The 27,273-nt window shown below is 52.8% G+C and overlaps 1 protein-coding gene across 1 annotated transcript in view; it reads left to right on the forward strand.

The window, feature by feature from the left end:
- The first annotated feature begins 4,618 nt into the window (after positions 1 to 4,618).
- The window catches only part of INTS1 (integrator complex subunit 1), a 33,040-nt gene continuing 10,385 nt past the window's right edge, over positions 4,619 to 27,273 (forward strand). Inside the window, exons 1-33 of the mRNA XM_061548848.1 lie at positions 4,619 to 4,989; positions 6,539 to 6,877; positions 7,152 to 7,348; positions 8,167 to 8,304; positions 8,549 to 8,711; positions 9,773 to 9,887; positions 10,912 to 11,098; positions 11,474 to 11,619; positions 12,227 to 12,368; positions 12,737 to 12,913; positions 13,464 to 13,572; positions 13,705 to 13,825; positions 14,359 to 14,436; positions 15,112 to 15,287; positions 15,440 to 15,536; positions 16,104 to 16,195; positions 16,744 to 16,804; positions 17,105 to 17,302; positions 17,720 to 17,849; positions 18,267 to 18,482; positions 18,929 to 19,078; positions 19,464 to 19,679; positions 20,390 to 20,494; positions 20,810 to 20,974; positions 21,419 to 21,530; positions 22,036 to 22,194; positions 22,531 to 22,677; positions 23,578 to 23,676; positions 24,077 to 24,201; positions 25,084 to 25,407; positions 26,017 to 26,167; positions 26,401 to 26,541; positions 27,043 to 27,232. Of these exons, the coding sequence (XP_061404832.1) occupies positions 4,650 to 4,989; positions 6,539 to 6,877; positions 7,152 to 7,348; positions 8,167 to 8,304; positions 8,549 to 8,711; positions 9,773 to 9,887; positions 10,912 to 11,098; positions 11,474 to 11,619; positions 12,227 to 12,368; positions 12,737 to 12,913; positions 13,464 to 13,572; positions 13,705 to 13,825; positions 14,359 to 14,436; positions 15,112 to 15,287; positions 15,440 to 15,536; positions 16,104 to 16,195; positions 16,744 to 16,804; positions 17,105 to 17,302; positions 17,720 to 17,849; positions 18,267 to 18,482; positions 18,929 to 19,078; positions 19,464 to 19,679; positions 20,390 to 20,494; positions 20,810 to 20,974; positions 21,419 to 21,530; positions 22,036 to 22,194; positions 22,531 to 22,677; positions 23,578 to 23,676; positions 24,077 to 24,201; positions 25,084 to 25,407; positions 26,017 to 26,167; positions 26,401 to 26,541; positions 27,043 to 27,232 (5,306 nt within the window). The 5' untranslated portion in view covers positions 4,619 to 4,649. The remainder of the gene's footprint in view (positions 4,990 to 6,538; positions 6,878 to 7,151; positions 7,349 to 8,166; positions 8,305 to 8,548; positions 8,712 to 9,772; positions 9,888 to 10,911; positions 11,099 to 11,473; positions 11,620 to 12,226; positions 12,369 to 12,736; positions 12,914 to 13,463; positions 13,573 to 13,704; positions 13,826 to 14,358; positions 14,437 to 15,111; positions 15,288 to 15,439; positions 15,537 to 16,103; positions 16,196 to 16,743; positions 16,805 to 17,104; positions 17,303 to 17,719; positions 17,850 to 18,266; positions 18,483 to 18,928; positions 19,079 to 19,463; positions 19,680 to 20,389; positions 20,495 to 20,809; positions 20,975 to 21,418; positions 21,531 to 22,035; positions 22,195 to 22,530; positions 22,678 to 23,577; positions 23,677 to 24,076; positions 24,202 to 25,083; positions 25,408 to 26,016; positions 26,168 to 26,400; positions 26,542 to 27,042; positions 27,233 to 27,273) is intronic.

A 27,273-nucleotide genomic window follows, 5' to 3' on the forward strand; every position in this document is an offset into this window, starting at 1 on the left:
AGGAGGAGGGGGGCTCTTAAATAGCGAAACATCGAAGGCCCCGCTTGCTTCACCCGTTGTTGTGCAACGTGAGGCTAAGTAAGGTGAGTAATTAATTGTGGTTTTGCAATGCGCGCGAGATATACATTTGTTTGGTGATCAGCAAACGTTCAGGATATTTCCAAATCAGGTTTTCGACAGTTTCGGGTTATGACGAGAAGATTAACGCCTTGAATTGTACGCCGTGTGGAATATCCCGTTAAATATGGCACGTGTTTTACTCCATCTTTAACACCGTGATTCCATTGCTGTTCATCACGTGGCCCATATTCATGTAAATTGTATGAGCAGGACATGTAAACCCAATAAAATGTAAACCAAAAATGTAAACCAAACCTCACAATACTTATTACCTTGACATTTTATTCTGACAGAAAAAACCCAGATTAATTTCAGTGCTTCGAGTACAGGAGGATTGTGAGTACATGGGCGGACGTCTGTCTCGTATTCGTTACTCGTTTCGTGAACAATAACGACCCCGCTTTTGAAACCATGCAAAAACCAAAAGTTGTGGCCATGGGCGAGGTCACTGCAGCGCTGTGTGCCGAATTTGCACGGTTACGTAGCAAAGAGAGACACAGGAGTTGTGTGCAAAGCTCACAAACAAAACCCGCTCTCATTCACCATTCCGTTTGGTTTAACCTACGGTCGCTTGTGTCTCGTTCTCTGTGCCATCCGCCGCTTTCGTCTCAGCTTCTTTGCTGAATATCAGCGCGTGAACACATATTGAACGTATTGAGTTAATGCTTCAATTTCGCCGAGTCAAACACAGAAAAATCATTCTCTTGTTAACCGAGTGAAAGTCACAGTTTTTGTGTTGCTTTTGACACGATACATTTGTAATAATTTTCAGCCCTTGAATCCACTGCTGGATGAAGGCCTCGCCACGTTGTGTCCAGCCATAGGGGGTTGTTTGACCATACTTCACCATGCCGGTCTGTGTGGGTTAGTGAGTTTGAAAGCACAGGACTGGTTTAAAATATCACTCGTCAGATTGCGCCACCAATCCCCACGCTTTTGTGCAATTCTATTTGCGATTGTCGAGTTTGTAACGTGTTTATTTTAAATGATATACATTTGTATTAGTTCTATTTTAGTCGTAGTAATTTTATTACAGCATTGTTTTATGTTTGGGGATTTCATTGTGATGTTATAGCTGCTCGTTGCTACATAGTGCTGATGGCGAGTGTGCAGGATTGACACAACACGTGCTGATGATATCAAATTGCCGTATCCTGTCATCAGCAATTTGGCAACTTGCCCACTGACAGATACGGTGACTTTTCAAAATGGTCAGTGATGTTGCTCAAACTCGATTGTCCGTGCGCATTGGTTGAGTAACGCAGCCCTCTCCCCGGGTTCGCTTGCATTAACGTGGCAATGCAAATGTTATAAAACATAGTAACTGCTTATTTGTTTTAAAAAGCCAGAACTAGTCCAATAACTTTTTTTTTCTTGGAGGTTTCCTACATTGTATGATTTTATATCAATGTTCTCAGCCAATGTATGAGTGTGAGACCGAAGGATCCAGAGTAAACGCAAGCATGCGGAGGCAGTGATGAACACTATTCCTGTAAAAACTATTCAAACTATTTTTATTTTTTCATTTAAAGCTTTCGTGACTGCAGGGATTCATATTCTTGGTTCTTTCGGTAAAGTCACGTAGAAGGGAATTAATAAAATAATATAAATATTAAAACAATAAAAATTCTCACGACGTGATGATTGCTTGTGTTGCAGTCGAAACGTCGTGAGAATTTTTATTGCTTTATATTTATATTATTTTATTATTTCCCTTCTACGTGACTTTACCGAAAGAACCAAGAATATTTTTATTTTACCAAGGACCACTGAGTTATGCAGCTCTTTTCTCAGAAGCGACCTGGCCATTACAGACAGCTCAACGAAGTGGGCTTATCACGTGCAAATGGATTGCAGCCAAATGCCCTCGACGTGTGATGTTGATTCTAAATGTGTAAGAAAAAAACGGAGGACCCGGAGAAAAATCCTCACAACTACCGGGAGAGAGACAGAACACGCAAACTACAAATATACAGGCATCAGGGTCGGGGTCGAAAACCCACGACCTTCTGTACAGACGTACCCAGGTGCTGATCACACGATAGAATGGCTGACTTGTAAGGCACATTACGCATTCACCTTCTTCGAGACATGTGCAGTCCACTCTGCTGCCAGTCGTGTGATGGGAGATCTTGAGCACTTTTTACATCCAGATTGAAAAGTAATTTCTTTAGAACCGCTTCGTGTGTTTAGAAACGTTGCCCTTCCCCCGCACCTACGATAAGCACGGTTGGCTACGTATGGCGCGAAAGAAGTTCAACTTACATACAAAAAAATTACTGTGGTTTTCACACCTGATGATGATTGCTTGTGTTGCAATCGAAACGTCGTGAGCATTTTCTTGTTTAATTTTAATTATTTTATTATTTCCCTTTTACGTGACTTTACCGAAAGGACCAAGAATATGAATCCCTGCAGTCACGAAAGCTTTAAATTGAAACATTAACAGCCTCAAGCCTTACATTTCGGTGTAATTACTCCTAGCATTTGACATTGTAATACAGGGTGCTTAAAAAAATGTGAACACTTCTGAGAATTTGCAACAATGCCACGAGAAATGTGCTGACTCCGGGCTCTGGAGACCACCTGGAGAAGATTGGAGGTACGCGTTGACAATGATGGTGAACAAGTGGAAACTCTGACTTTTTAAAGCTATTAACATCACATTTGTTATCATGTTACAGTGAATTATCCGTTCTTTTCCCATTAAAAACGATAGTCCCATATAAGTGTTAAAAACATTTTTAGGCACCCTGTATTTGTGAACAATTGAGATACGTGCAAGAAGAGGCAAGTGCATGGGTCAACAAACACAACAAGAGGAGCTATTGTTTTTTTCGAATTTGGAACAAAAAAAAAACCTTGATATTTCAAGAGTGGCAACACCGCTGCGGTGGTGAACGCGATACCAGCGGCGGTGTCGGTGGGGTCCTTCATCAATGTTGGTCGCGAAGCAGCGGTCATTGAATGCGGTTGAGTGACTCATGCAGCCAGCTATGGCTGCAGGGTTTGGTGGTACATGTTGTTTACGTCGTTTATTGTGAAAATTCGGTCACAGTTCCTATGATCACTGTTTCATTGCTTGCATGGCTTCATTTTGGTGATTTTCGAAAAGTTTTTTGGTTTGGCCATGTTTGTTTGTTGTAGTACAGAGTTAGACTGATGGCCTTAATCTAAGTTGTCTTGTTGTTGTTTGACTTGCATCCCACTGGGATTTTTGCACACAGCGTTGGTGTACGGTGCTTTTTCTGCAATATTTTGCTGTCTTTTCTTGGATTTTCTGTTTGCACTTAGTCACTTTAAGATGTTTTCTTGTTCATGTTTTTGTTTGTTGCGGTTGCACCCGATTCAAGAGCCAAATGGCTCACAGGGCTCTACCAAATAAATTAACTTGAATTTGTTATGCATAGGTTTCGTCTGGGTTCTCCACTTTCCTGCCATAGCTAACATAAGATAAAACAACCTTGTAACTTGGTATTGGTCAAGACTTTTTAATGCTAAAAAAATAATTCTAGATTTGAAGCTTTCGTGACTGCAAGGATTCATATTTTTAGATTTTTTTCGGTAAAGTCACATATGTGACTTTACCGAAAAAACCTAAAAATATGCTGAAAAAATAATTACGCTGTTAATGCTTCAGTTGGGATTACACACAAAAGCAGCCTCGCTGTTGTGAAAACTTGGCAGGACCCTCCTGAAGGAAAAACATCGTCTTGAGACCCGTTGAGGCTTTGCTGGGTAAACAACCTGTGCCTCACAGCAAGATCCTTGCTGTGCAAGTCGTGTGAATAAGACATCAATAAGAACATCAATAAGACACATTCTGTGGTTCTAGATTTGAAGCTTTCGTGACTGCAATGATTCATATTCTTAGGTTTTTTCGGTAAAGTCACGTAGGTAAAAAATTAAAATTAATCAAAGTAAAATAAAACTTCATACAGCAATCGTGCTGTGACGGTTCCACCTGAAGACGGAAGCTTGTGTTGCCTCCGAAACGTCGTGATTTTTATTTTATTTTTTATTTACTTTAATGTTTTACCTACGTGACTTTACCGAAAAAACCCTAAGAATACATTCCGTGGTGCCGAGATGGAGCCCACGCATCACAACCCCGCGGGCGGACATGCCTCGCCAACGCCGCTCTCAAATGACGTCATCCGCCAGCACACACGTGACGTCACTCGTCGATGCCGCAGGACGGCGACGTCACCCGCCAAATGTCTGCGAGTTGACGTCATCGCCGCCCCCGCAACGCCAATCGGCGGCCTGACGTCACCGACAGCCTCACGTGGCGGGGTGACGTCACCGGCGCCAGGTATATATTAAAAAAACCCGCGCGCCGTAGCGCGAGACGGCCTCCCCGCCGGCCCGGCCGCAGCACGCGAAGCCCCCGGGCGAGCCACACGCGCGGCACCCTCCCCCCAACCCCCGGTGGCAGTGCGTGGTGGTGGTGGTGGTGAGTGGTGAGGAGGAGTGGGGGGAGGGCGGCGAGCGAGCGAGCGGTGTGTGTGAGAGAGAACGCAACAAACATGACGTCCCCGCAGTACGGCCCGCGCCGCGTGACGTCACAGCAGCACGTGGGGCGACGTGCCGGCGGCCATGTTGGTAGGGGAGGCGTAGGTGGTGGTGGTGGCGGCTGCGGTCAACTTCGGGCCCGCGATCCGTCGGCCGAAGAGCTCAATCGGAGGCCGCCGCCGCCGGCTGCTGCTGCTGTTGCGACGACCAAGAAGAAGGCTGAGGAGGAGGAGGAGGACGTGGAGGGGTGTAGGAGAGAGGAGCGGACAAACGGGGAGAGGAGGAGGGGGGCGGCTCGGTCGGCCATGAACCGGCAGAAGACGGGGCCCACTCGGCGTCCCAGCAAACCCTCGGGTAGGCCAGGCCTGGGCCTCGACTCTTCGCTGAGACTGGGTGCTCGTAACGATCACGCACGGTCCTTGGTCTATCCACTGCTGGAGAGAGAGCGAGAGAGTCGTTTTGGGTCAAACGCCACCGCACCGCTCGCCACTGATGTTAGCCGCGGCCGGGCATTGCACAGGCGTCGCCAATTTCGTGGGGAGGAGAAAACAAAATCAACACTGCCGTGAAGAGAAACACAAATGCAGTCGGCGACGTTTCGAGCGATTGCCCTTCACAACGCAGGCCAGAGCGAGCGATGCGGGCTCACGGCACAATGAGCTAATCGCTGCGCCACCGCCCATGCTTGGAGCAGAGCGATTGACGTTTGTCAATATCTTAAAGCCGCATCCAAGTCGCCACTGGGATGCAGTTTTTTTTTATCCAAATGACACTTTTGGCTCTTTAGTGATCGGTTTCCACGTCCCTACGGTGTAAGCGGGCGTCGCGATGGTGATGGGACTGCGCTAATAAGCAGGTCACCTCGTCGAGGGTTCAGCATCGGTGCATTGAGACGTTCGAACCGATACTGGGTCTTTGGACCCTCGCTGAGCAGGATGGTGAAGTATGGGGAATTCTAGATTTGAAGCTTTCGTAAATGCAAGGATTCATACTCTTAGGGTTTTTTTCGGTAAAGTCACATAGGTAAATAATAAAACTAAATAATAAAATGATATAAATAATAATAGAAATAAAATAACGTGATTTATATTTTATTTCTACTATTATTTCTATCATTTTATTATTTATTTTTCCCTTCGTGACTTTACCGAAAAAAACCTAAAAGTATGATGAAAGCACCCCGATGATTTATCGGCGTGGGAAATCCTTCATCCAGCAGTGAATTGACAGTTTTTCATCTATACAGTCCGGTAATGTGAAAAGGTTACAGCCCTGCAATTGCTTGCCGGCATAACACTGCTGGCGCTTCCACTTGGCTCTATAGGAGACGACCCACACTTTACTCTACCGCACGCGACCCTCTGAACGGCCAAATGCGCCGTAGCCTACGTATTTGTATTGCCGTGTGGACAGTGATCTAAGAAACTTGCTCTCATTGTTCCCACTGCCGCATTGGGACGTGGAGTGGAACCGACCACGTGTGGATTACAAATCCGGCGTGCAACAATTACCCCACGGCAGCCATCCCACTGGAATAAACAACTAATTGCCAATAATATTCCATAATAGTGTGTGACAAGTGTGTCTACTCTGATTTTTTTTGCGGTAAACTGGCCCCATCGCAGCTCTTGTCAGTAACATCTGGCAACCCAACAAACTTGCTTCTGCCGGTGACACCCAAAGCGTGCCAAGTTTTGCTTGTTTAAGTATATACTGCTTGTAAGCTATTTCTTAAAAAAACTAAAATGAGCTTGGGCAGCACATATCTCTAGACAGGATGATGGTCGTCGATGATCAATGAGGCTGGTGACGGAGAGGCGTTGACAAACGCAGATGCATATCAAAAGTTCACACAATCGGTCACCTAACACGCAGTGCCCCCACGTGTCTCCACACCCAACAGCTCACCCACCTCCCGGCGACTTCATCGCCCTGGGCAGCAAGGTGCAGTCGATCGACTCGAAGTCCGTGCCGACCCTGCACAAATCCGGCAGCGGTGGCCCTTTACCCAGTGTGAGCTCCTCATTGGTGGGGGCCGGCTTGGTGCTAGGCGGGGAGCGCAAGCGCGATGCGCCGTCCAGCTCGACCTCCGGCGCCAGCCTGGGCAAGAGGCCCAAGCTCGGAAGCCTCAGCGGTAGCGGCGGGGCCCTGAGCGCCCTGGGCCGCCTGGCGGACGCTGCGGACGCCGAGAGGAGGACCATCTCGCCGTCCATCCGAGAGCCGTCGGTGGTGCCCATTGAAGGTGAAGCGGGAGCATCGGCTGATACTGGGGATGTAAAGATTCGCCGCCCCGCTGTTCGATGAGTTGTCGCGATTCGATCGCGTGCGACGCACACGGGTCGAAGAACCGATTATTTCAGATTCATGGAAACGATACGCTTGTGTAACATTTAGACTGATGGCGCGTACGCTTGCGCGTGCGTGTGTTAACGTCCGTTTGCATGCGTTTGCGGGGTCTGCACGTGTGTCTGTGTGTGTGCGCGTGCTTGCCTTTGCCTGCACGTGTTTGTGCGCAGTCCCGCCGAGCGCGCTGCTGGACGCCATCGAAGCGGCGGAGAATGAGGGGAACGACGACCGTGTGGACGGGCTCCTGTGCGGCGCCGTCAAGCAACTGAAGGCGAACCGCGCGCGGCCAGATCCCACGCTCTTCCTCACCCTGATGCACCTTGCCAAGGTCAAACCCAACGTGTTCGCCACGCAGGGCGTCATCGAGGTGAGAGAGTGCCCAGGGGGTGCCCTTGAGGGGGCGGGGGGGGGGGGGGGCGGCCGCATAGTAGTCGGCATGGTGTGAAAAAGTCGTTGGGGTTAGGGCGCGAGCCCCCGAAAAGTTTGAGTCGACGATGACCGATTGGACAAGATTCCTTCAAGCACGATGGTGACGACGACTAAGCCACAAAAAGACAAATGCTTGATGGGCTCTGGTGGGACGACATTGACGATTGTGAATTAAGACGCAGAATCGAGATAATTTAGTCAGGTTATTGGAGACAGCATTGCACTGAGGACGACCAAAAAATTGGTAATTGGCTATAACGAGAAAATATCTCCACTATGGGGACCTCATTTGCCAGTAAAAATATGATAATTGGTTCTTTACCCTTCTATCTGGCAACAAAACTGACACCTTTTTGCAAGGAGTCATGTTTGCATAGACCGCAATACCTGCAGTCATAAATACAAACAAAAGACATAACTCTGATAATGTGCACTGTCCTTGAAGTTGATTGGTCCACACCCGAGACAGCTTTCCTTCGAGCCTAGTCTCATATGGGTTGGACCAGATGACGCCCAGCTTAATGATGGACAGGATGAAATCTAGCCAGGTGGGATTTGTGCACCCCTCACGGCAACTTGTAATAACAAAAAACGGACAACAGTTTTTATTACTTTAGTCGACAAGACTTAGAGGATTGCCAAGTAAAATCCACAAACTAGGACGTGCCAAGTATTTTACTGGTTGTGGTCGCCTAGGACTAAGACCATGACCAATATCACATGTTCTGACGAAGTGAACGGTGGTTGTGTGTGCAGGCCCTGTGCAGCCTGCTCAGGAGAGACCCGACCGTGACGATCAAGGCCAAGGGGAACCCCCTTGTGTCCGTGCTGGCCTGCAACCTGCTCATGGCCGCCTACGAGGAGGACGAGAACTGGCCGGAGCTCTTCGTCAAGGTAAGCCGAGCGGGGTTGAGCAATGGAATTGGTGATGAAAACGAGACGATAATATGATACGGAGCACGATTGGAATGGAATTTTTAGTCCAGCTAGCACGCACCGCTAACTGAGTACGTCGAAGAACAAACGCGTGTCGGAAAGAGTTTTCATGACCTTGACGAACTAGTTCACGCCCTCCTTGACTCCCGTCCTCCCTTAACCCGGACGCCGACCTCGTTCCTGTCGCCCCGCGGCACGCCAGGTGTACATCGAGGACTCGCTGGGCGAGCGCATCTGGGTGGATAACGTCCACTGCAAGGCGTTTGTGGAGAACATCCAGACGGCGTTTGGCACCAAGTCGCCCCCGCGCTGCCTCATGCTGCCCGCGGAGGGGGCGCGCCCGAGCGGCAGCGACGCAAGCGCCGGTGAGGCCCTCTCCGCAGTGGCCACTCTGGCACACGGTCAACACGGGTGGGGGAGCGTGGTGGTGGTGGTGGTGGTAGTGAGACTCTCACTGCTTGGTTTGGAACAGCGGTTCCCAACCTTTTCAAGTGTTAGTTAATCCTCTTCATCCCCTGTGGGACGTAATGCCGCAGTGAGTTCCCTCCACTTCTTCCCGTCCTTGGCGACATGTTGAGCTTCGCCCAAAGAGAGGATGATCACTGCCACCAGCTCGTCCTTCACGGTCTTGTGCCACGTGGTTTTGTGTCTGCTGGGTTTACTTTTGCCCGGTGGTGTCTTTTTCGAGTGTGCGGACCCCTTTTCAATCTCCAAACATTTCGTGGACCATCACGTGCGACTACTTTAGTTGTTTGAACATTTCTTTCCTTGGTGAGGATGTTATGGTTTTTCTTTTCTGTGGACTCCCCCCCGACCACCGGGGGGGGTCCGTGGACCACAGGACGTGAACCGCTGGTCATGAGCCGTGGGAAATGGTCTGCTGAACCGTTGCAGATACGGGGTTTGTTTGTTGTTGCAAAATACGGTGTTTTGCGTGAAAATTTGTTGAGGGTTGACTGGTCCCACTGGTCCAGGGAAGTTGGGACTCTCTAGTCTAAGTCACAGTCAAGGTGGTGGGGGCAGTGAGAGATGTGGCAGTGGGGGAGGGCAGCGTTACCTTCTAAAGGAATTGACCAAATTTCCCCTTGCAGGACCCTACTGAGGAAGAGGCTTGAGTCCCAATCGTATTTTTCTACGTGAATAAAACTGGTCTTATAAGTCGATCGCACGTGTGAGAGTCGAATTAAGATTTGTGTTATGATAATTTTACATTTTAAGGCTAAATAGTGTTAACAAACTTTACAAATGAGACAACTGAAAACAATACAGCACAAGAGACGGTCCGCATTGGGACAATTTCATTGACTCGCTTGCTGCTGTTCATGAGTTCCAGGCCCCGGCGCTTATCGCTGATGGTCGTGATGGATGAACACCGTGTAATTGAAGTCTAATCGATGTTGTTCATCGTCGTTTGATTGATGAGCAGGTGCCAGTCCCCACCTGGCCGGGGAGGAAGAAGACAAGAACCAGGAGCCCCCGGACCTCCTCATTGCCGAGGACAAAACTTCGTCGGACGAGGAGACTGCGCAGACCATGAACCGGTGATTCTCGCTTTGGCCACAGCCTGTGAGCGCATGGCCCACGGACCCCTGTATCACTCGCTTGAACTGTGTAACTCGCCTACAGTGTGTGGATGTGTACAGCAACTTGGGTCACTCCGCTGCAGGGATAAATGGCCTTGAACATGGGCGAGTTTAGATTTGCAGTCGAGTGGAGGATGGTACCGCACTGCCCTCTGCTGACCACCACGAATTGGCACAGATCCACAGCCGCCTACGACGATGTGGCGTGCATCGTGGTCACCCATCCAAGCACCGGCCAGGCCGAAGCATGCTTAGCTTCCAAGATCTGATGAGATCAGGGGCATTCTGGGTGATTTGGGCATAAGTATGACACTGAAACCATAACTTTTTTATATATATATATATAACCGCTAACTTTTACCAATAAGCCTACATAATTATAAATCACATCTAACCTCGAACCCCACCACTTGCTACAAACATCCCTGACCACTGAACCTGCGTCGTAGTCTCAATACCCAACACCTAGTCCTAACCCTACATTGCCAAGGCTTGTAACCATGAACATGCACCCGTGGGTTATTGTGTGGATGTCTTGTTCTTCTGTGTGTGTGTGGTTGGGTGTGGGGAGTGTTGGCACAGTGGTTAGTGCACTGCGCTACGAAATAAGCAACCGGAGTTGATTCCAGCTCACAACCAGTAAGTCACAAATGGTCCTGAGCCTCCCCGAGGTTGACTTAGCATCAAATGAGTACCTGGTGCAGTGTATAAACATCAGCACTGGGGAGACAAAGACAGCCAGACATGAGGTTGTCTGCCCACAGTACTTGTCTCAACAGTCTGCACGGCTATAGGGAGATCTTTGCGTTCATTTGCTATTCGTGTCTGATCATGCATTTGTGTGATTGGTTGAATGCAGTTGTGCGTGCGGTGTAGTTTTAAGCACGCGGACGTCTGGCTACCGCTCTCTCGTCGATTGCTCGTCATTTGCGTGCGCGTGTGCGCTCGTCCAACGCGTTAACGCGCAACTATTTCCTCGTAGCTACGAGGACCTGGGCGAGAGCGTGGAGGAGTACGTGGTGGAGATGCTGCGCGAGCAGCTCAACCGCCGGCAGCCCATGGACAGCGTATCGCGCAACCTGCTGCGCCTGCTGGCCGCCACGTGCGGCTACTGCCAAGCACGCCTGCTCGCCGTGCAGAAGCTGGAGATCTGGCTCCAGAACCCCAAGGTGAGCGATGGGAGGGAGGCTTCCCGTCTGCGGGCTGAGTGGGCTGGGTGGCATAGCGGGCGTCACACTTGCTGATGCTGCATGGGGTCGCCAATTGGATCGAGTTACGTAATCCGTGCTTGTGCACAAATGTCCAAATCTGCGTGCCACTGTCAAGGCCCAAATCGGCCCAAATCATCTCAAATCATCCCAAATCAGCCAAAGTCACAAATGACCAGCATGTGTTGCCATCCGGGAAAGTGACGGTGCTTCCGATAGCAGTTGCGATGGTGACAGAAGAAGGGGGCTGGTGGGGGAGGGGGGCGGTGTGTTTGGCGAGGAAAGTGGCGAACGGGGACGTTGACGATCGTCAGCTCCGTCATGTTCTCGTTGCAGCTGACGAGGCCGGCGCAGGAGCTGCTCATGTCCGTGTGCACCAACTGCAACACGCACAGCAGCGACGACGTTGAGGTCATCTCCAACCTCATCAAGATCCGACTCAAGCCCAAGCCTCTGCTCAACCACTACATGCTGTGCATCAAGTGAGCAACTTACCTGGCTCATCGCTTGCTCGATCGCCCCGCAGATATCAATTGGTCGATGTGAGTCGGCTAAACTAGAGATGGGTCTTGACTTAAAGCTTCCGCGACTGCAGGAATTCATATTCTTTGGGTTTTTCGGTACAGTCACGTAGATAGGTTCAAAGAAAATAACTAAAATAAAAAAATCTACGACGTTTCGATCGCAACACAAGCGTTCGTCATCTTCCTGATGACGAACGAATTTTTATTTTCTTTGAACCCATCTACGCGACTTTGCCGAAAGACCCAAAGAATAGAGATGGGTCGATGAGTCTATATAGTTGATTAATACAGCACCCCCCACATCCCTGGAGAACCAGCGGCACACTAATTAATTACGTGTTACCCAGTTGAGTAATGGAACCCGTAATCGGTTATTAATCAATCAGATGAGAAATCGAATAATATTGCACAAACTGAAATCGATGTTAAATGTCTCCTAAGTTGGCTTGAGCATATTTTTAGATCGACCTTCATACAATTACCCTTAAATAATACTCACTCTGTCCGTGGTTTACAGCTGCAGAAAACTGTAATCAACTAATGTGTGTGTGTGTGTTTCTTTTAGGGAGCTGTTGAACGCGCACAAGGACAACCTGGGCACGCTCGTCAAGTTCCTGCTCTTCAACGAGCTGTCCAACATGCGCAACCCCAACAACATGCAGGTGCTCTACACCGTGATGCAGCACGCGCCCGACGGCGCACCCAAGGTGAGAACCCCGGGCACGCGGAGCGACGGCGCCGGCCACACGCACGCGGACGAGAACAAACGGGGCGGCGTGCGAGTGCGGGATTCCGGAATCGCTTTCGGAACTAGCGTTTGTCCTCGGGAAGCTTTTAATCGGCGGCGGTGGCGACATCGTCTGTGTAGCCGCACGATGACGTCGCGGGGATGCGTGTAACGTCATCGCCTTGTATGCATGTCTATTGAACTATTTTAGCACCGTAATCGGAGTTGCGGGAGGTGCGAGAGGTGCCTTGGCCGTGAAGGCCCAATTCATTTCACTGTAACGGTTTTGATGACGATGGCCTAACCGTGAGCGCACGCCTGTGCTGGTGCTTTCCGACCGCCCTCTAGTACCTGGCCATGGTGTTCCAGGACTTGCTCGTCAACAAGGAGGACTACCTGCGCGCTTCTCGGCTGCTGCTGCGCGAGATCGTCAAGCAGACCAAGCACGAGATGAACTTCCAGGCCTTCTGTCTGGGCCTCATGCAGGAGCGCAAGGAGACGCAGTTCCAGGACCTCGACCACAAGGTTTGTGTGTGCAGCCAGCGCGACGGGACGTGGGACACGAGACTGTGTGCCGTGTCGCGATTGGGCCACAGGGCAGAGGGATCACATGTCCACGCCTCTTGGCAACTTGGTGTTAAGCAAGACAATTGTTTCGTGTTGGTTGTTGGGGTGTTTTGTCGCGTACTTTTGATATATCTCCTGCACGTTATCCATGCCGCAACCTGCCTCCCTCCCTACAAGGCTTTTACGGGTTGAGAACTGCGTAATTAAAGATCAGAATCGATGTTCAGCACACATACATACGTGTTCTAAAGGGCTGATCGGGACTCTCCGTCAGGATTTAAACTCGCAAACTTAAGATTGTGAGTTGCTTGCGCCATCAACTGCAGCAGTCAGCCGCATTTCACACTGTACATTGTCGAAAAAAGATTGTAGCAAAGCATCCGGTTAGCGTGAGATGCGGTCGTCACGCGGTTAGTAAGCGGCACGCAGCCGGGTGTTGTGGTGGTGGTGTTGGCAACACAAGGATATCACTTGTTTAACTGCACCCGTGTCGTGCTTTTGTGCTCAGGACCGGTTCGTAATCCAGACGACGGATCTGCTAACCCTGGCTATGATGCTGGGCATTACGGGGCAGGTGAAGGAAGCTGGCCTCGCTTGGGACAAAGGCGAGAAGAAACGTGAGTTCTTCGTGGCATGCGTCGATCGTTCAGGCGCAGGCGGTCGTACGGACCAGTCCGGCGTTAGATTGCCGAGTGACTCTCACAGCCCTTTATATGTGCATTCGTTCGTGTGTGCGTTTGTTAATTCAGACCTGGATCAGCTGAGGGCCTTCCAGAGGCAGATCGCAGCGATACAGCGAGATGCCGTGTGGTGGCTCCACACTATTGTGCCCGCCATGTTCAAGCTGCCCGCCAAGGACTACGTGCACTGGTGAGCATGTGCACCGTCACTCACCGCTCACCCGCTCACCCACTCCATTTCTCAAGCTTAATGCACGCCCATGGCCATGTACAGCGTGCAAAAAAATGTTGGAGCCATGTGCCTCTACGCTAAAGTACATCAGATGCTCCAACTGGGAACCATTTACGAGGACATTCATCTCGATTCGTTTCACACAGGATGCTTAAGCATTCCCTAATTTCAAGGAAGCTCGAACAGTCCACATTGATGCTTGGTGCACTTGACTCTTATTTACAACGCCAAATATCGAGGTCCTGAAATCGCGATGGTTCCTTACGTTTGCCTCGCCGTGTTCAAAGAAGCATTGAGGCCTCGTGGGGAAAGAAATCCACATCACCTTCCACAGCCGGTCTTCTTTTAGTGTTGTTTCTGTGCAGCAACGCACGTTGGTTAAACCGGTCACTCGCCTACCAATTCTCACGGCAGCAATGCGGAATGGACTGTCCTCTTGTGTGTCTCGACCTGCTGTGTGCGCTCGCGTGGGTGCGTGTGTGTGTGTGCAGCCTGTACAAAGTGCTATTCACCGAACAGCCCGAGACCTACTACAAGTGGGACAACTGGCCCCCCGAGGGAGACAGGAAGTGAGTTCCCTGGTCACGTGTGACGTCCTGTCACCACCGCCATCTTGTTCTGCCGTTGCCACGAAAACGTCATGATCATGAGCCATTGTTGATCCGCTGCTGTGTGAAGGGCTCCCCTTGCTGTTGCCATTCCTCACAGTCGTACGATTGTTCAATTCATCTTTTGCACGTGAACTTATCTGCCCTGTTTCACTCATATACATTTAAATACATATTGTCTTCATTGTCAACCATTGGATATCTCCTGCTGTTTGAAGGACTCTCTCCACTGTCTTCATCACTTCATCACTCGTAGTACTGCGATGCCACAATCCATCTGTTCCTGCACGTGAACTGGCATCATTGTTCCATCTCCGTGGCGGCTCTCACGTCAGGCACAAATCTTGCCTGTGGCTGCCAGTCTCCCTCCAGTCTTGTCCACCAACCGTCAATCTGAGGTCGGACATTGACATGTCGCTAGAAGGGTTCTTCTGGCAATTTGTCAATTTCCCATCTCTGATTTGTGTTTCATCCCTGAGCCGTGTGTTCTTCTTCCCATCTCTGTAATTCCTATTGTGCACCTCTCCACTCTTCCTCGTGCACTTTTCCAGCTTTCCTTCCATTTCCTTTTTCTCGGCGTCCTTTCTCCACAAAACGACAAACTATGACCGCGGCCCTCTCTCTCCGCCGCCGCAGCTTCTTCCTGCGGCTCTGCTCGGAGGTGCCGCTGCTGGAGGACACGCTGATGCGCATCCTGGTGATGGGGCTGTCGCGCGACCTGCCCCTAGGCCCCGCCGACGCGATGGAGCTCGCCGACCACCTCGTTAAGCGCGCCGCCGGCGTGCAGGCCGAGGGCGCTCCTCCCTGCGCACGTACGTACGCAAGAGCACGCGCGAGCGGCACGCGTAACGCACGGGCACACGCGAACGCCGCGCGTACGTCAAGCGCCGCGCGCCAGTCCCCTGCCTCGTCGGCGCCCCCCCGCCGCGTTGACCCCCTGCGTTGGCGCCGTGTCCCCACGCAGACATGGACGTGCTGCGCGTCGACAGGATCCAGCTGCTGGAGGCGGTGCTCAACCTGGCCACCTACCACTACCCCGAGAACATCCACCTGCCCGCTGGGTACAGTCACGCGTGTCCGCCTGCTCGCTCGCGCCGTGGCCACCCCCCCCACCCCACCCCCACCGTCTGATCGGCTTCCCTTGATCTATATAGTAAGAGTTGATTTATCCGGTGAAATTGCAGGACTGTTTGTTTTTGCAAGAGAGTCCTACATCGAGATGTTTGGCTTAATCCGTTAAGATACATGTTGCTTTGTGCGGCAGGAACCCCGGAGTAGCTGAAGAAAATGCGGCTACTCCAGAGGAAAAGATGATCTCCCGAATGGTCCGCACATGGGCCTTTACAACCCATTTTCTGTACTGCCATCACCTGGCTACCTCGCAGCGTGGCGGGTTTGGGAGTCTCGCAAATCTCTGCGGGATCCAACAAACCTTGCCTCTAAAGCGTTGTATCACAGGTGTGCATAGCCACCACTAGCGGTCATGTGACCTGTCCAGACTTTACTGGGCCTGTGGTGGTATCTCTGTACTGATGCTCCCTGGCTCTCTCCTTGGCACGAGCATTCCCTGTATCTGTCGAGTAGGTGACGCTACCAACGCTGTACATCGTTCTTGTTGTGTGCTGCAGGTACACCCCCCCCACCCTGGCCATCTCCAACCTCTACTGGAAAGCGTGGCTCTTGCTGCTGGTCGTCATGGCCTTCAACCCACAGAACATCGGTGCGGGACGCTTTCCCAACCCCCTTTGCGATGCGTGACGGTGGTTGTGGGTGCGTGGACTCGGCCTTGAAGTGATCTCCTGCTCAAATGTGCCTTGAGATGGCGCTCATCTCCTGCTTAGAGTCCTGAGTCAGTGGTGGATATTCCACATTCCTATGGCGGGAGCAAATCGATTCGTAGAACTACCAATGTTGACTTCCCCAAAAAAGTGGTACTCATTTCGTTCGCCCTCCTGAGATGATTTGCGAGTGGAAAAAAATCTCAACGTGAACTTTTACTTCTGTGTTATTGCGAGCGGCTCGCTCCAGCGTTGAGCCACTTGGTCAGTTATCCGTGTACCTGGTGGGATCGCGTGGGCAGACAACAACGGTGTCTCTGCTTGGTGTTTGGCCACACCCTCCCACCCCCTTGTGCGCCGTGCAGACCTTCATAAGTGCTCGCTAACGCCACCGCTTGCACCAATAGTCTGTGTAGGCTACGGGGGGGATCTTTGTGTTTACTTCTGGGCTGTTCCCAAGCATCTGCGGTGTGTGTGTGTCTCCGTGCAGGCCAGGTGGCCTGGGAGGATTACCCCACGCTGAAGATGATGATGGAAATGGCTATGACCAAGTAAGACTCTTCTTCACCCTTCTGCCAAACACAACCAGTTGCCCTTTTAATTAGTTAATCAAAGGAAGACACAACCCAAAAGACAACATGGAAATCAAAAACATGAAAATACATGGATTCTGTGTAACACTTTCCAACATACATATCTTTAATTAGCAGCAATGTAACATTCCAAGCCACACTACAAGATACGATGGCGCACGGCAAGTTGGAGCGTCTCGCCGCGAGCAGATCTGGACGCGTGCACGGGAGGCGAGCGTTTTTTGCGCGCTCACGCTCGCGCGCTCTCTCCCGCCGCAGTAACTACGCGTTCCCGCCGTGCACCGTGGGGGACGAGGAGTCGCGGGCCGAGCTGACGGCGCGCGAGCTGCAGATGGCGCAGGTGGAGCGGCAGGACATCCTGCAGTTCGAGAGCCACCTGGCAGCCGCCTCCACCAAGCAGACGATCACGCAGGCCAACAGCCTGCTGCTGCCCCAGCTCATGACGTTTGACCCCCGGTGGGTGGGCAATCCTCTCAACCGCCCCACCCCGGGAGCTTGGCCGTGTGCCTGTATTGCGTGTGTGCGTGTGTGCGTGTGTGAGAACAGAGGTATGTGTGTATGTATGTGCGTTGAACTTCTGTCGCACCGTACGTAGTCAACCGTGCTAATCGGAGGTGTGAAACTATTTTTGAGACTTTTTTCCAATTCTTTGTGTGTGGTCCCCGATTAGTTGCGTAATGAAACCGATAATCACCAGAGTAATCGTTTACTTGAATAATGATATAGCTCTGCTCTAATTATAATATGCTAACCGTTGACTAGGTTGACTTGGCCTAGGTTGGGCACCTGGTGCACTGCGTTGATACCCAGCGAGCCGTTGCCTCTGTGTGCGGGGGACGCTGAACGGGCGCTGACCGTGTGTGTGCGCGACAGCGGCGTGGCGCGGAGACCTCCGGCCAGCGTGGTGGAGCAACTCAAGGGCCTCAACCAGAACCTCAAACTTGGCCAGCTGCTCTGTTGCAGTCGCAGCCCTGACTTCCTACTCAGCATCATCCAGAGACAGGTGAGTGAGTGTGTGTGTGCGTGCCTGCGTGCGCTATGAACCCAGCGACCCGAGTTCGATTCCCGCTCATAATCAATAACAGTGGCGTATCTTTGAACTGGGCCTCCTCCAGGTCGACTCGGCCTCAAATTAGTATCTGGTGTTGTGTGTAAACATCGCCACTCGGGAGACGAAGGCGGCCGACCGTGGCGATCTTTACACATCGCACCAGGTGCTCATTTGAGGCTGAGTCGACCCAGGACCGATTCGGATAACCGTCACCGGTGTTGGCCTTGAGCAGGAATCGAACTCGGGTCGCTGGCTTCGTAGCGCAACGCACTAACCGTTACGCTACCGCATTTGCCACCACCACAATCGCCGGTCGCTGACGACACTTTGGGGCCGGCCCGGCCCCGTGGCCTGTGCGCGCGTGAGCAGCAGGGCTCGTCGCAGTCGATGCCGTGGCTGGCGGAGCTGGTGGAGTCGAGCGAGGGCTCCCTGGACATCCTGCCCGTGCAGTGCCTCTGCGAGTTCCTGCTGCACGACGCGGCGCAGTCGAGCGGCTCCTCGGCGGATGACGACGACTCGGGGAAGGCTGGCAGCGCCGCGGCCGAGGGCAGCGAGAGCAAGGAGCGGCGGGCAAAGCGTGCGCTGGTTGGTACCCACCCCCCACCCCCCACCCCCCACCCCCGCGTGGGCCTTTGATCGCCCTCGCTGGCATTGGTGCGTTCTGACAATTGCCGTTTTGTTTTTTTATTTTACCAGGTAAGGCCCACTGGGCCATGTAGCTCTTTTTTCATAAGCGACCTGGCCACAAATGATAGTTCAACGAAGTGGCTTATCATGTGGAAATGCTTAGCAGCCAAATACTCTAAACGCATGATGTTGATTCTAAATGTGGAGGTCCGGAAGAGAGAGACACGCAAATTCCAAATATACAGCAGACGTCAGGGTCTGGATCGAACCAACGACCTTCAATCGCCGGTTTATTTGGCCCCGGTTATTTCTCAAAATGTTTTTTTTCCCACGAATGCCACAGCCAAGTCCTCGCGCTCGCGCGTGCCCTCTGACCCTGCCCCCCCCCACTCTCTCCGCTGCAGAAACGGCGCAAGCAGAAGCAGCTGCTGTCGCGCCTGCGGGAGCTGCTGCAGGGGCCCCGTGCCGCCGAGCACACCACCACCGAGGTGCTGGACTACTTCCTGCGCCGCCTGAGCTCGCAGCAAGCGGCCGCGCGCCACCTCGCCATCAAGGCAAGACGCTGCCGGCCGCACCTGAACACCGGTTCACCCGTGAACACTCGGCCGCCTAGACCGTACCGCTCGCCAGCCCTGCTTTCTTATTTTTATTATTAGCTCACCGGCCCCAGAAACCTTAAATTCCACAAACCGTAATGCTGGTAAAGTAATAGATGACGGTTAAAGCGTTTCTTGCGTTGAGACTGGCCACTTTCACGAGCAGCAATCACACCTCCGATTGGCACGGTTGACTACGTACGGTGCAATAGAACTTCAGCATACCATACGTGCATACAATCGAACTTGGGATGACAGACGTTGGAAATCCCAAAGTGGAGTGTGCGTGACCAAGCGCGTGGTCGTTGTTTGGCGCGGTTGGCCGCTCCGCGTCGGATCGCAGGGCCTGGCGATCGTCCTGGGCACGGAGACGGAGCGCTCCAGCGTGGGCGAGGACGCGGACGTGACGCCGGCGTCGGGCGAGGACTCGCGGGGCAGCGACGCGGGCCTCCCCGCCCAGCTGCTGCTGCTGCCCGCGTTCCGCTGGCTCCTGCGCGACCTGCCCCAGCTGCCCCTCTTCCGCAGCGTGAACGCCATGACGCTGCACGCGCTCATGCAGGTGAGTGCTCGTGTGACCGCAAAGCGAATCGAACCGCCACTACTTTCGGCGTTCAAATTAAACAACATCATTCCGCCCAGGCGAGAGCCGTATTCCTTGCGTTTAAGGCAACGCTAAAACGCCATAACAGGAGGGACGGCAAAACTACACGAACTCTGTCCTGAAGCCCCTCTCGTCTTGGCCAGCAGACCTCGACATTGGCATTTAGCTCCTGAACGTATTACTCCCATAGGAAAATAATATAAATCGTTTTTTGCGCCAGGAAGTGCACTACGTTTCACCCATGATTGCAGTGTTCCGTAGTTTTTCACTAGGGGCCGACGTTGCTTTGGAACTCAGTGGTCTGCTGGTCCAGAAAGGTTGGGGCACCGCTGTTGTGGACAATATACAGAACAATTGAGGACAAGATTGGAAAAATTAAGCTGTGCTATTGAGAAAGCCTGGAGTTGCTTCTCATCCATGCTCTGTGGTGCTCTTTCTCTCATGCCCACCCGAAAAGCACGCATGGCTACGTACGGTGCGAAAGAAGTTCTCTATGCGTACATTACAGCTGTGGAGGTGTTCGTCACACGATAACAAAACCAGAGTTTGGAGTCCTCGAGGAGGAAGGTGGATTCAAAAATCCGAACGGGAAGCCGGCTTCTCTCTCACGCGTTCATGCCCCCCCCCAATCCGCCTCTTGTTTGCCGTGTTGTCGCTCAAACCGCCAGGCCATCCACGTGGAGACCGACCCGGACGCAGTGAGCGCCTACCTGCTGTACCTGTCGCAGCACCTCCCTCTGGACGACCAGCAGATGCACAACAGCCTGATGCTGGTGAGGGAGTCGCTCACGGTGGCGTTCTCACAGGAAGCTTTTGCGTGAATTCATTCTTGTAGTGTGGTTTAAACGTTCTGTGTCAGTGTGTGCGTGTGTAATCTGTTTATTGGTGTGTATGCCTGCACGTACATTCTTTTTGTTTCTGTGTGTGTGTATATTGTATGTATGTGGAACTTCTTTGGCGCCGTACATAGCCAACGGGGCTAATCCGAGGTGTGTATAAATGTGCGTGTGATCTGTATGCCGGTGTATGTCGTCTCTATCTTCGTCTGGTGGACTCGCGCGTCTGCACGTGCACTTGCTTGTCGCCAGGACGTGTCGCACCTGATCGTGGAGCGGACGACCATCGTGAACCACCTGTTCTTCGAGCGGACGCGCTCCACGCAGGCCGAGTCCGTCCTCTCCGCGCTGCTCTTCGTCTTCAGCACCTACATGCGCTGCGTGGTGCGCACCAAGGAGGAGGAGACGTACTCGTGGGTACGTACGTGCGCACGCACGCAAGCGGAAACGGCGATCTGCTCCGGCAACCTGTACGGACGGTTGTGGCAAGTGCCGTTAGCGAGTCGCACCGATGGAGGGCCCGGCACGGCACACGAGGGGGTGGTGTGGCCAGCACCGCTCCTGTTGGGCTTGCCCCCCCCAAGTGGCTGGTGTATAGACACCGCGCCAGTTACTCATTGGCGTGAACGTATACAATCTGTATATCAGAATCTTTCTTTCGACTGGAGGAATCCGATAAGCTCTGCAACTCTTTTTCACAAATGTCCAGTATGGGAAAACCATATAATTGAATGTTTGCATTTCGATGCACTTATCTTGAGCTTGAGAATCATCTATTTAAATCGATCGATGGGCCGCGAGGTGTCTGCTTGCCCCGCGGTACGAGCGCGCGCATCTGCTCGTGTTGTATCCGTCCTGCAGTCCGAGTCCCAGGATCAAATCTTCATCCGCTGGGCGTCGGGAGAGACGGCCACCATGCACATCCTGGTGGTGCACGCGTTGGTCATCCTGCTCACGCTGGGCCCGCTCGACGGTACGCGCACACACACGCACAAGAGACGGACAAAGATCCCCCGTGTAGCCTTACAGGTTGTTGGGGCGAGTGCTGTTAGGGCGCCACGGCGGCGAGATGTTAACTGCCTCGCCTGGTATACAGGAGGTCGTGGGTTCGATCCGGACCCGGATGGATGCCTGTATATTTGGAGTTTGCGTGTCTCTCTCCCCATGTTCGTGTGGATTTTTCTCTGGGTCCTCCGGTTTTTCCCCCCACATTTCCACACGATAATAAGCCATATAAGCCACTTCGTTGAGCTATCATTTGTGGCCAGGTCGCTTCTGAAAAAGAGCTATATAGCTCAGTGGGCCTTACCTGATCAAATACAAGTTTTTCGTGAACACCTACGAAGGCCAACACTGCACGTGAGGGGGTTGGTATGGCCGGACTGCCCTGCGTCTTCCCCAGTAAGGTGATGTTTATAACACCGCACCAGGTACTCGCTTCAGGCTGTTGTTGTTGTTGTTCTGCGTGCGGCTCGCAGGTAACGGCGACTTTGCGTACCTGCTGGACGTGTGGTTCTCGGACCGCCAGCCGCTGCCCACCGCCTTCCTGGTCGACACGTCCGAGGAGGCGCTGCTGCTCCCCGATTGGCTGAAGCTGCGAATGATTCGCTCGGAGGTCTCGCGATTGGTCGACGCTGGTAAGAGATAACAAATATATATATATACACACGTGTCTTAAATATTGAAAATACAAAATAACTAACAGCTCCTGCAAGATGCATGTCTCAAGTCGACTGTCCCAGGCTCACATGTTGATTGATTTTAGTCTCTTTTTTAATGTAATCTGTAGTTCTATCTGTCTATAATGCTGGCCTTAATACTTGCTCGCTAACAGCACTTGCCCCGACAGGTTATTAGTTCATAAGGGGGATTCTTCGTGTCTGTGTATGTGCAAAGGTGTTTGCGTGTGTGTGTTGTGCATTGTGTGTGTTTGTTCAAACTAGTATGCGTGTTTGTGTTTGCGTGCCCCACAGCCCTGCAGGAGCTCGAGGTACAGCAGCTGATCCTGTTTGTGCAGTCGTTTGGCATCCCCGTGTGCAGCATGAGCAAGCTGCTGCACCACCTGGACCAGGCGGTCACCTCTGACCCCTACACGCTGGAGCACAATATCATGGACAAGAGTGAGTAGAGGAGGGTGTGGGCGCGCGGCTCCCTCCGATCGCGACCTCTGTGAATGTGGACCCCATGGTTGACGGGGCAACAAGGGAGTCCACGGATGCCCGTAAAACTATTGCCAATTCCAGATACGAGGAGCTAGGCTTGTTATCGATTTGCGATTCTTTAATAGATTCCTACGCCCCCGATGAATTTGATCGTTTAACGATTTATACAAATCGTGGCAAGCAAATGTTCCCTTCGGGATCAAGGAACGGACGAACAAGACGAATGCAGCGGATGATTGAGTTGACTCAACCCTGATTCGTGACAATTTTGACATTCTTGGCAAATGTTTTAATTCTTATCGTTTTAGTTTTTACAATTGGTCAGAGCACTGAGCTCCACCACCATCGCTCGGGATCCTGGCTTTTGAATGCGGGCAGCCAACCGCGATTAAACTTGGATCTCGAGTCCTGAGCTCACTGTCTCAGCCTGGTCGCCAAGGATAACGCGTGAAAAAAAACAATTATTAGATTTAGTTTTTTCACTTAATTAGGTTAACTCTTTAACAAAAAATGTGGTTTGACTCGCATGCAAAAATCATTTCTCTCGCAGGGCACATAGTAAAGTGCAGCGCCTCTCGCATGAATGAGAGGTCATGGGAAAGGATCTCAGATGTAGTTCTGTGATGTTGTCTTCTGTGGGCCATTCCCATCACGACATCAGTGACTGGTCTTTTATGCTTCTATTTGCTTCGTCGCTTTTGGATTTTGTCATTTTTGCTGAGCCAGGTCACTCTCGCGAATGGGACTATCCCTCGTTTCTTTGAGTTCTCGCCTGGTTAGACGGAAAATAAATCTAAACGAGCGTCTAGTGCAACGAGTGCGTGCGTGCGTGCGGCGGCGCGTGTGGTCGTGGCGCAGACTACATGGCGCAGCTGGTGGACGTGCAGCACGAGCGCGGCGCCACGGGCGGCTTCGCCTTCCACAGCATCCTGGCGGCCGCCCCCCTGCCGCAGACGGGTGAGACCGCTCGCCCTCTGGGAGCTCTCGCACCCGCGTCGCCGTCCGATAGAGCAGCGGCAGACACACCCCCCCTCTAACTTTTTTGCTAGTCATTGCTGGTGGCCCTGAGCGAGAATCGAACTCTGCTTGCCGGGTTCATAGACAACACAGACAACACATGACGGTCACTGCATCGCGTGCTTTCGGATGTGCTATGTTGCAGCCGTCTGGAACGCTCTTCCGATATTATGAAATCGCGCTTAAACCTCGATTGAAAACAAATTTTTTCGTCGCTGATTTTTGTGTGATAGTTTGTCCTTCCCCCGCACCTCCGATGACCGCTGTGGGCGATGCTACGGCACGAAAGAAGTGCAGCATGCGTACGTACGTAACCTCTCCTGTGGCCGCTGCACTGTAGACGCGCTGGACATGAAGAAACCTGGGACAGGGCCCTCGTCCGCTCGTGCCGACGCGGTGCAGCCCTCCTCCCACCGGCCCCTCTTCATCGACGCAGACGAGGACGTGACCGCCGTGCTCCTACAGGTGCCCGCCTCACGCCCGCCTGGCAGGGCCTGTCACGCCGCTCGGAGTGGGGGGGAATTACAGCTGCGGGTGAAACGTTCCGTTGCCACCAATCGGTTTTCGGCTTTAAACTAAACTAAAAACGTTTTTATTTACCAGGTAAGGCGGCACACTAAGATTTTCAGCTTTTTTTCAGAAGCGACCTGGCCACATGATAGCTCAACGAAGGGACTTGTGTGGAAATTTATAGCAGCCAAATACTCTAAACGCGTGATGATTCTAAAAATATGGAGGGAAAAACCGGAGGACCCGGAGAAATATCCACGCGACCACGGGGAGAACATGCACACTCCAAATATACATGCATTGTGGTCGGGATCGAACCCACGACCTACATACCCGGGGAGGTATTTAATATCTCGGCACATGCTATAAAGTAGGTTTGTATCGAGCCATCAACTTCAATTATTTTACTTGCAATACACGTACAGAATCGTGCTTTTGGTCATATATATAATTTGCGATTTTTATGAATGATTTGCTAATTTAGGTTAATGGGGTGAAAATAATTGTACAAATGAGACCGCGCACAAACAAGATGATAAAGACAAGCCAAACATTTATTTAACTTTTTTTAGCTTATCTTTATTTGTGACTGTAACCACGCGTTCCTCCTCCGTGTCTCCCTGCACACACACCCTGCACACACCACACACACCCTACACACACCCACCCCACACACACCCTACACACACCCACCCCACACACACCCCGCACGCACACACACGCACACCCCGCGCACACCCCGCACACACCCCGCACACACACACCACACACACCCTACACACACCCCACGCACACACACACCCTGCGCATGCACACACGCACACCCCGCACACACAGATCTTCCCACCGCGGTGCGAGCCGGGCCTCGGAGACCCTGCTGCACGGCAACTCTCACTCGCTCTGCAGAGGTCGTTAGCCCAGGAGGCGGCCACGGCGTCGGCAGCGGCAAACTCGTCGAGAAGGACCGGCGGGGCGGGTCCCGCGACCGCCGGTGGTGCCGCTAGCAGTGGAGGCGCTGGCGGTGGCGGCGGCGTGTGCTTGCGCGTCCTGCAGGCCCTGCAGAGGATTCTGGCGTCGCAGCACCGTGCAGCGTTTGTCGGAGCCGTGTTCCGCCTGCACAGCCCCGCGTGCCAGATCCTGCGCTACCTGCGCCGCTTCCAGGTGCGCTGTCCCGCCCGGGCAACACGCGTGCGCTCTCCGTACGTGCGCTCTCCGTGCGTGCGCTCTCTGTGCGTGCGCTCTCTGTGCGTGCGTGTGGGGAGCCGTGATGCCGCGGTTAGCGTACGCTATGAACTCGGCGACCCGAGTTCAATTCCTGCTCATGGCCAATACCAGTGGCAATTATCTGGGCCCCCTCCCAAGGTTGACTTGGCCTCGGATGAGCACCTGGTGCGGCGTTGGCGAGCGACTACAAAATTAAAGATGTTCGCTAACTGCGCTTGCCCCAAAAGTCGGGACAGACTCTATGGGGAATCTTTTCTATGTCGGTAATAATTATTACCGTAGAACCAAGAGTGACTAGAGTTATGATGGTGATGCAATATTACTAAAAATAACAATTACGATAATATAACTATTTCTAGTTGTATATGCAATGTGGGTAAACACACGCTCTAAGTGGTGTCGCGGAGATGGTTGAGTGGGCACTGCCTGTTGCATAGATTGGACAGGCAGGCCGGGTCTGCGTTGAGTAGACACTGGCCAGGTGGGTTGTGGCCAGAAGGCGTTGTGGTTGTGGTGGTGGTGACGAGGGTTGGCCCGGCCCTGCAGAAGGAGAGCGGGGACGGTGTGGCGAGCGCCCTCTTCGCGGACGTGCTGCTGCAGCTGCACGCGGAGACCGGCGCTCGGCAGGAGGGGCCCCTCCACTCGCTGATTGCGTCGTACCTCGCTCACATCGAGCAGGACGGCACGCCCGCACAGCGTACGGCTCGCAGCACCACACGCCACGCGTCCGCCACCATCGCCACGCATCGCCACCCATCGCCACGCATCGCCACCCATCGCCACCCATCGCCACCCATCGCCACCCATCGCCACGCATCGCCACGCATCGCCGCACCACGCCACGCTTCTCCTGCTCGCACCTCTGTGTTACCGTCGGTGGGCGTGCGTCTGCGATGCCGTCGCTCACAAGCGCGTGTGTCGCGTCCCCAGCTGCGGTGGCGATGGCCCAGCTGCTGGAAGCCGCCCAGTACGGCCGGGACGCGGCGGTGCTGGCGCGCCGCGGCAAGGCGGCGGTGCAGGCCCTCGCGGCCTCGCCCCGCGCCGCCTGGGAGCCACGGCTCTTCCAGGACGGTACGGAGGGAGCAGACGGAGCGAGCGAGTTGGGCCCGGGCGGAATGTGTAACATATTCATCGCGATGCGGTGTGCACGAGGGATAAATAAGTTAAGCACATCATTGTGACGTCATGATCTCGGATCAATCGTAAATAATTTTTGGATCCTCTGAAGTGATCACTAATTCAATACATCAGAGGACAAACCCATGTTGGAAAGCGTTATAGAATCCCGTACATGTGCACGATTTTTCTTGTTTTATAATCAACGTATCATCGAACTCGTGTCTACCGTCACCTCGGTGTGCATCTCCAAGAGACCTCGGGAGCTCGGCAATTGCCACTTCTGTCGCACTCAGAAGTTTGTTCATCACGAGCAGTGATGCTCTCATCCCGGCCGCCGTCGCGTCTTCCTCTAAGCCCCCCCCCCCCCCCAGGCATTGTGACGGGGTAACTGGGCGCTGTGCTTTGCTCACCGTGCCGAGACGCTCGCCCAATAACAGCTCCGTGCGTCCGCAGTGTGCTTCCGCCTCGTGAGCACGAGCTCTCCCTACCTGGAGGAGTTTGTCCGGCGTGCCGTCGGAGGGGTGGCTACGACGGGCATCGGCGGGGCCGGTGGCGCCGGCGGGGAGGCCTGCGCCGCCGCACTAACTCGGCTGCTCCTGCTCGAGGTGCAGAGGTCACAGGTCAAGCGGGAGAGATCGGAGAGGTGGGGGCACGCGCACGCACAAACACAGGGCCGTTTCTGCG

The sequence above is a fragment of the Lethenteron reissneri genome, chromosome 10 (genome assembly GCF_015708825.2).
Source record: "Lethenteron reissneri isolate LAM-NWPU_2019-01 chromosome 10, ASM1570882v1, whole genome shotgun sequence".
Classification (NCBI taxonomy): Eukaryota; Metazoa; Chordata; class Hyperoartia; order Petromyzontiformes; family Petromyzontidae; genus Lethenteron; species Lethenteron reissneri.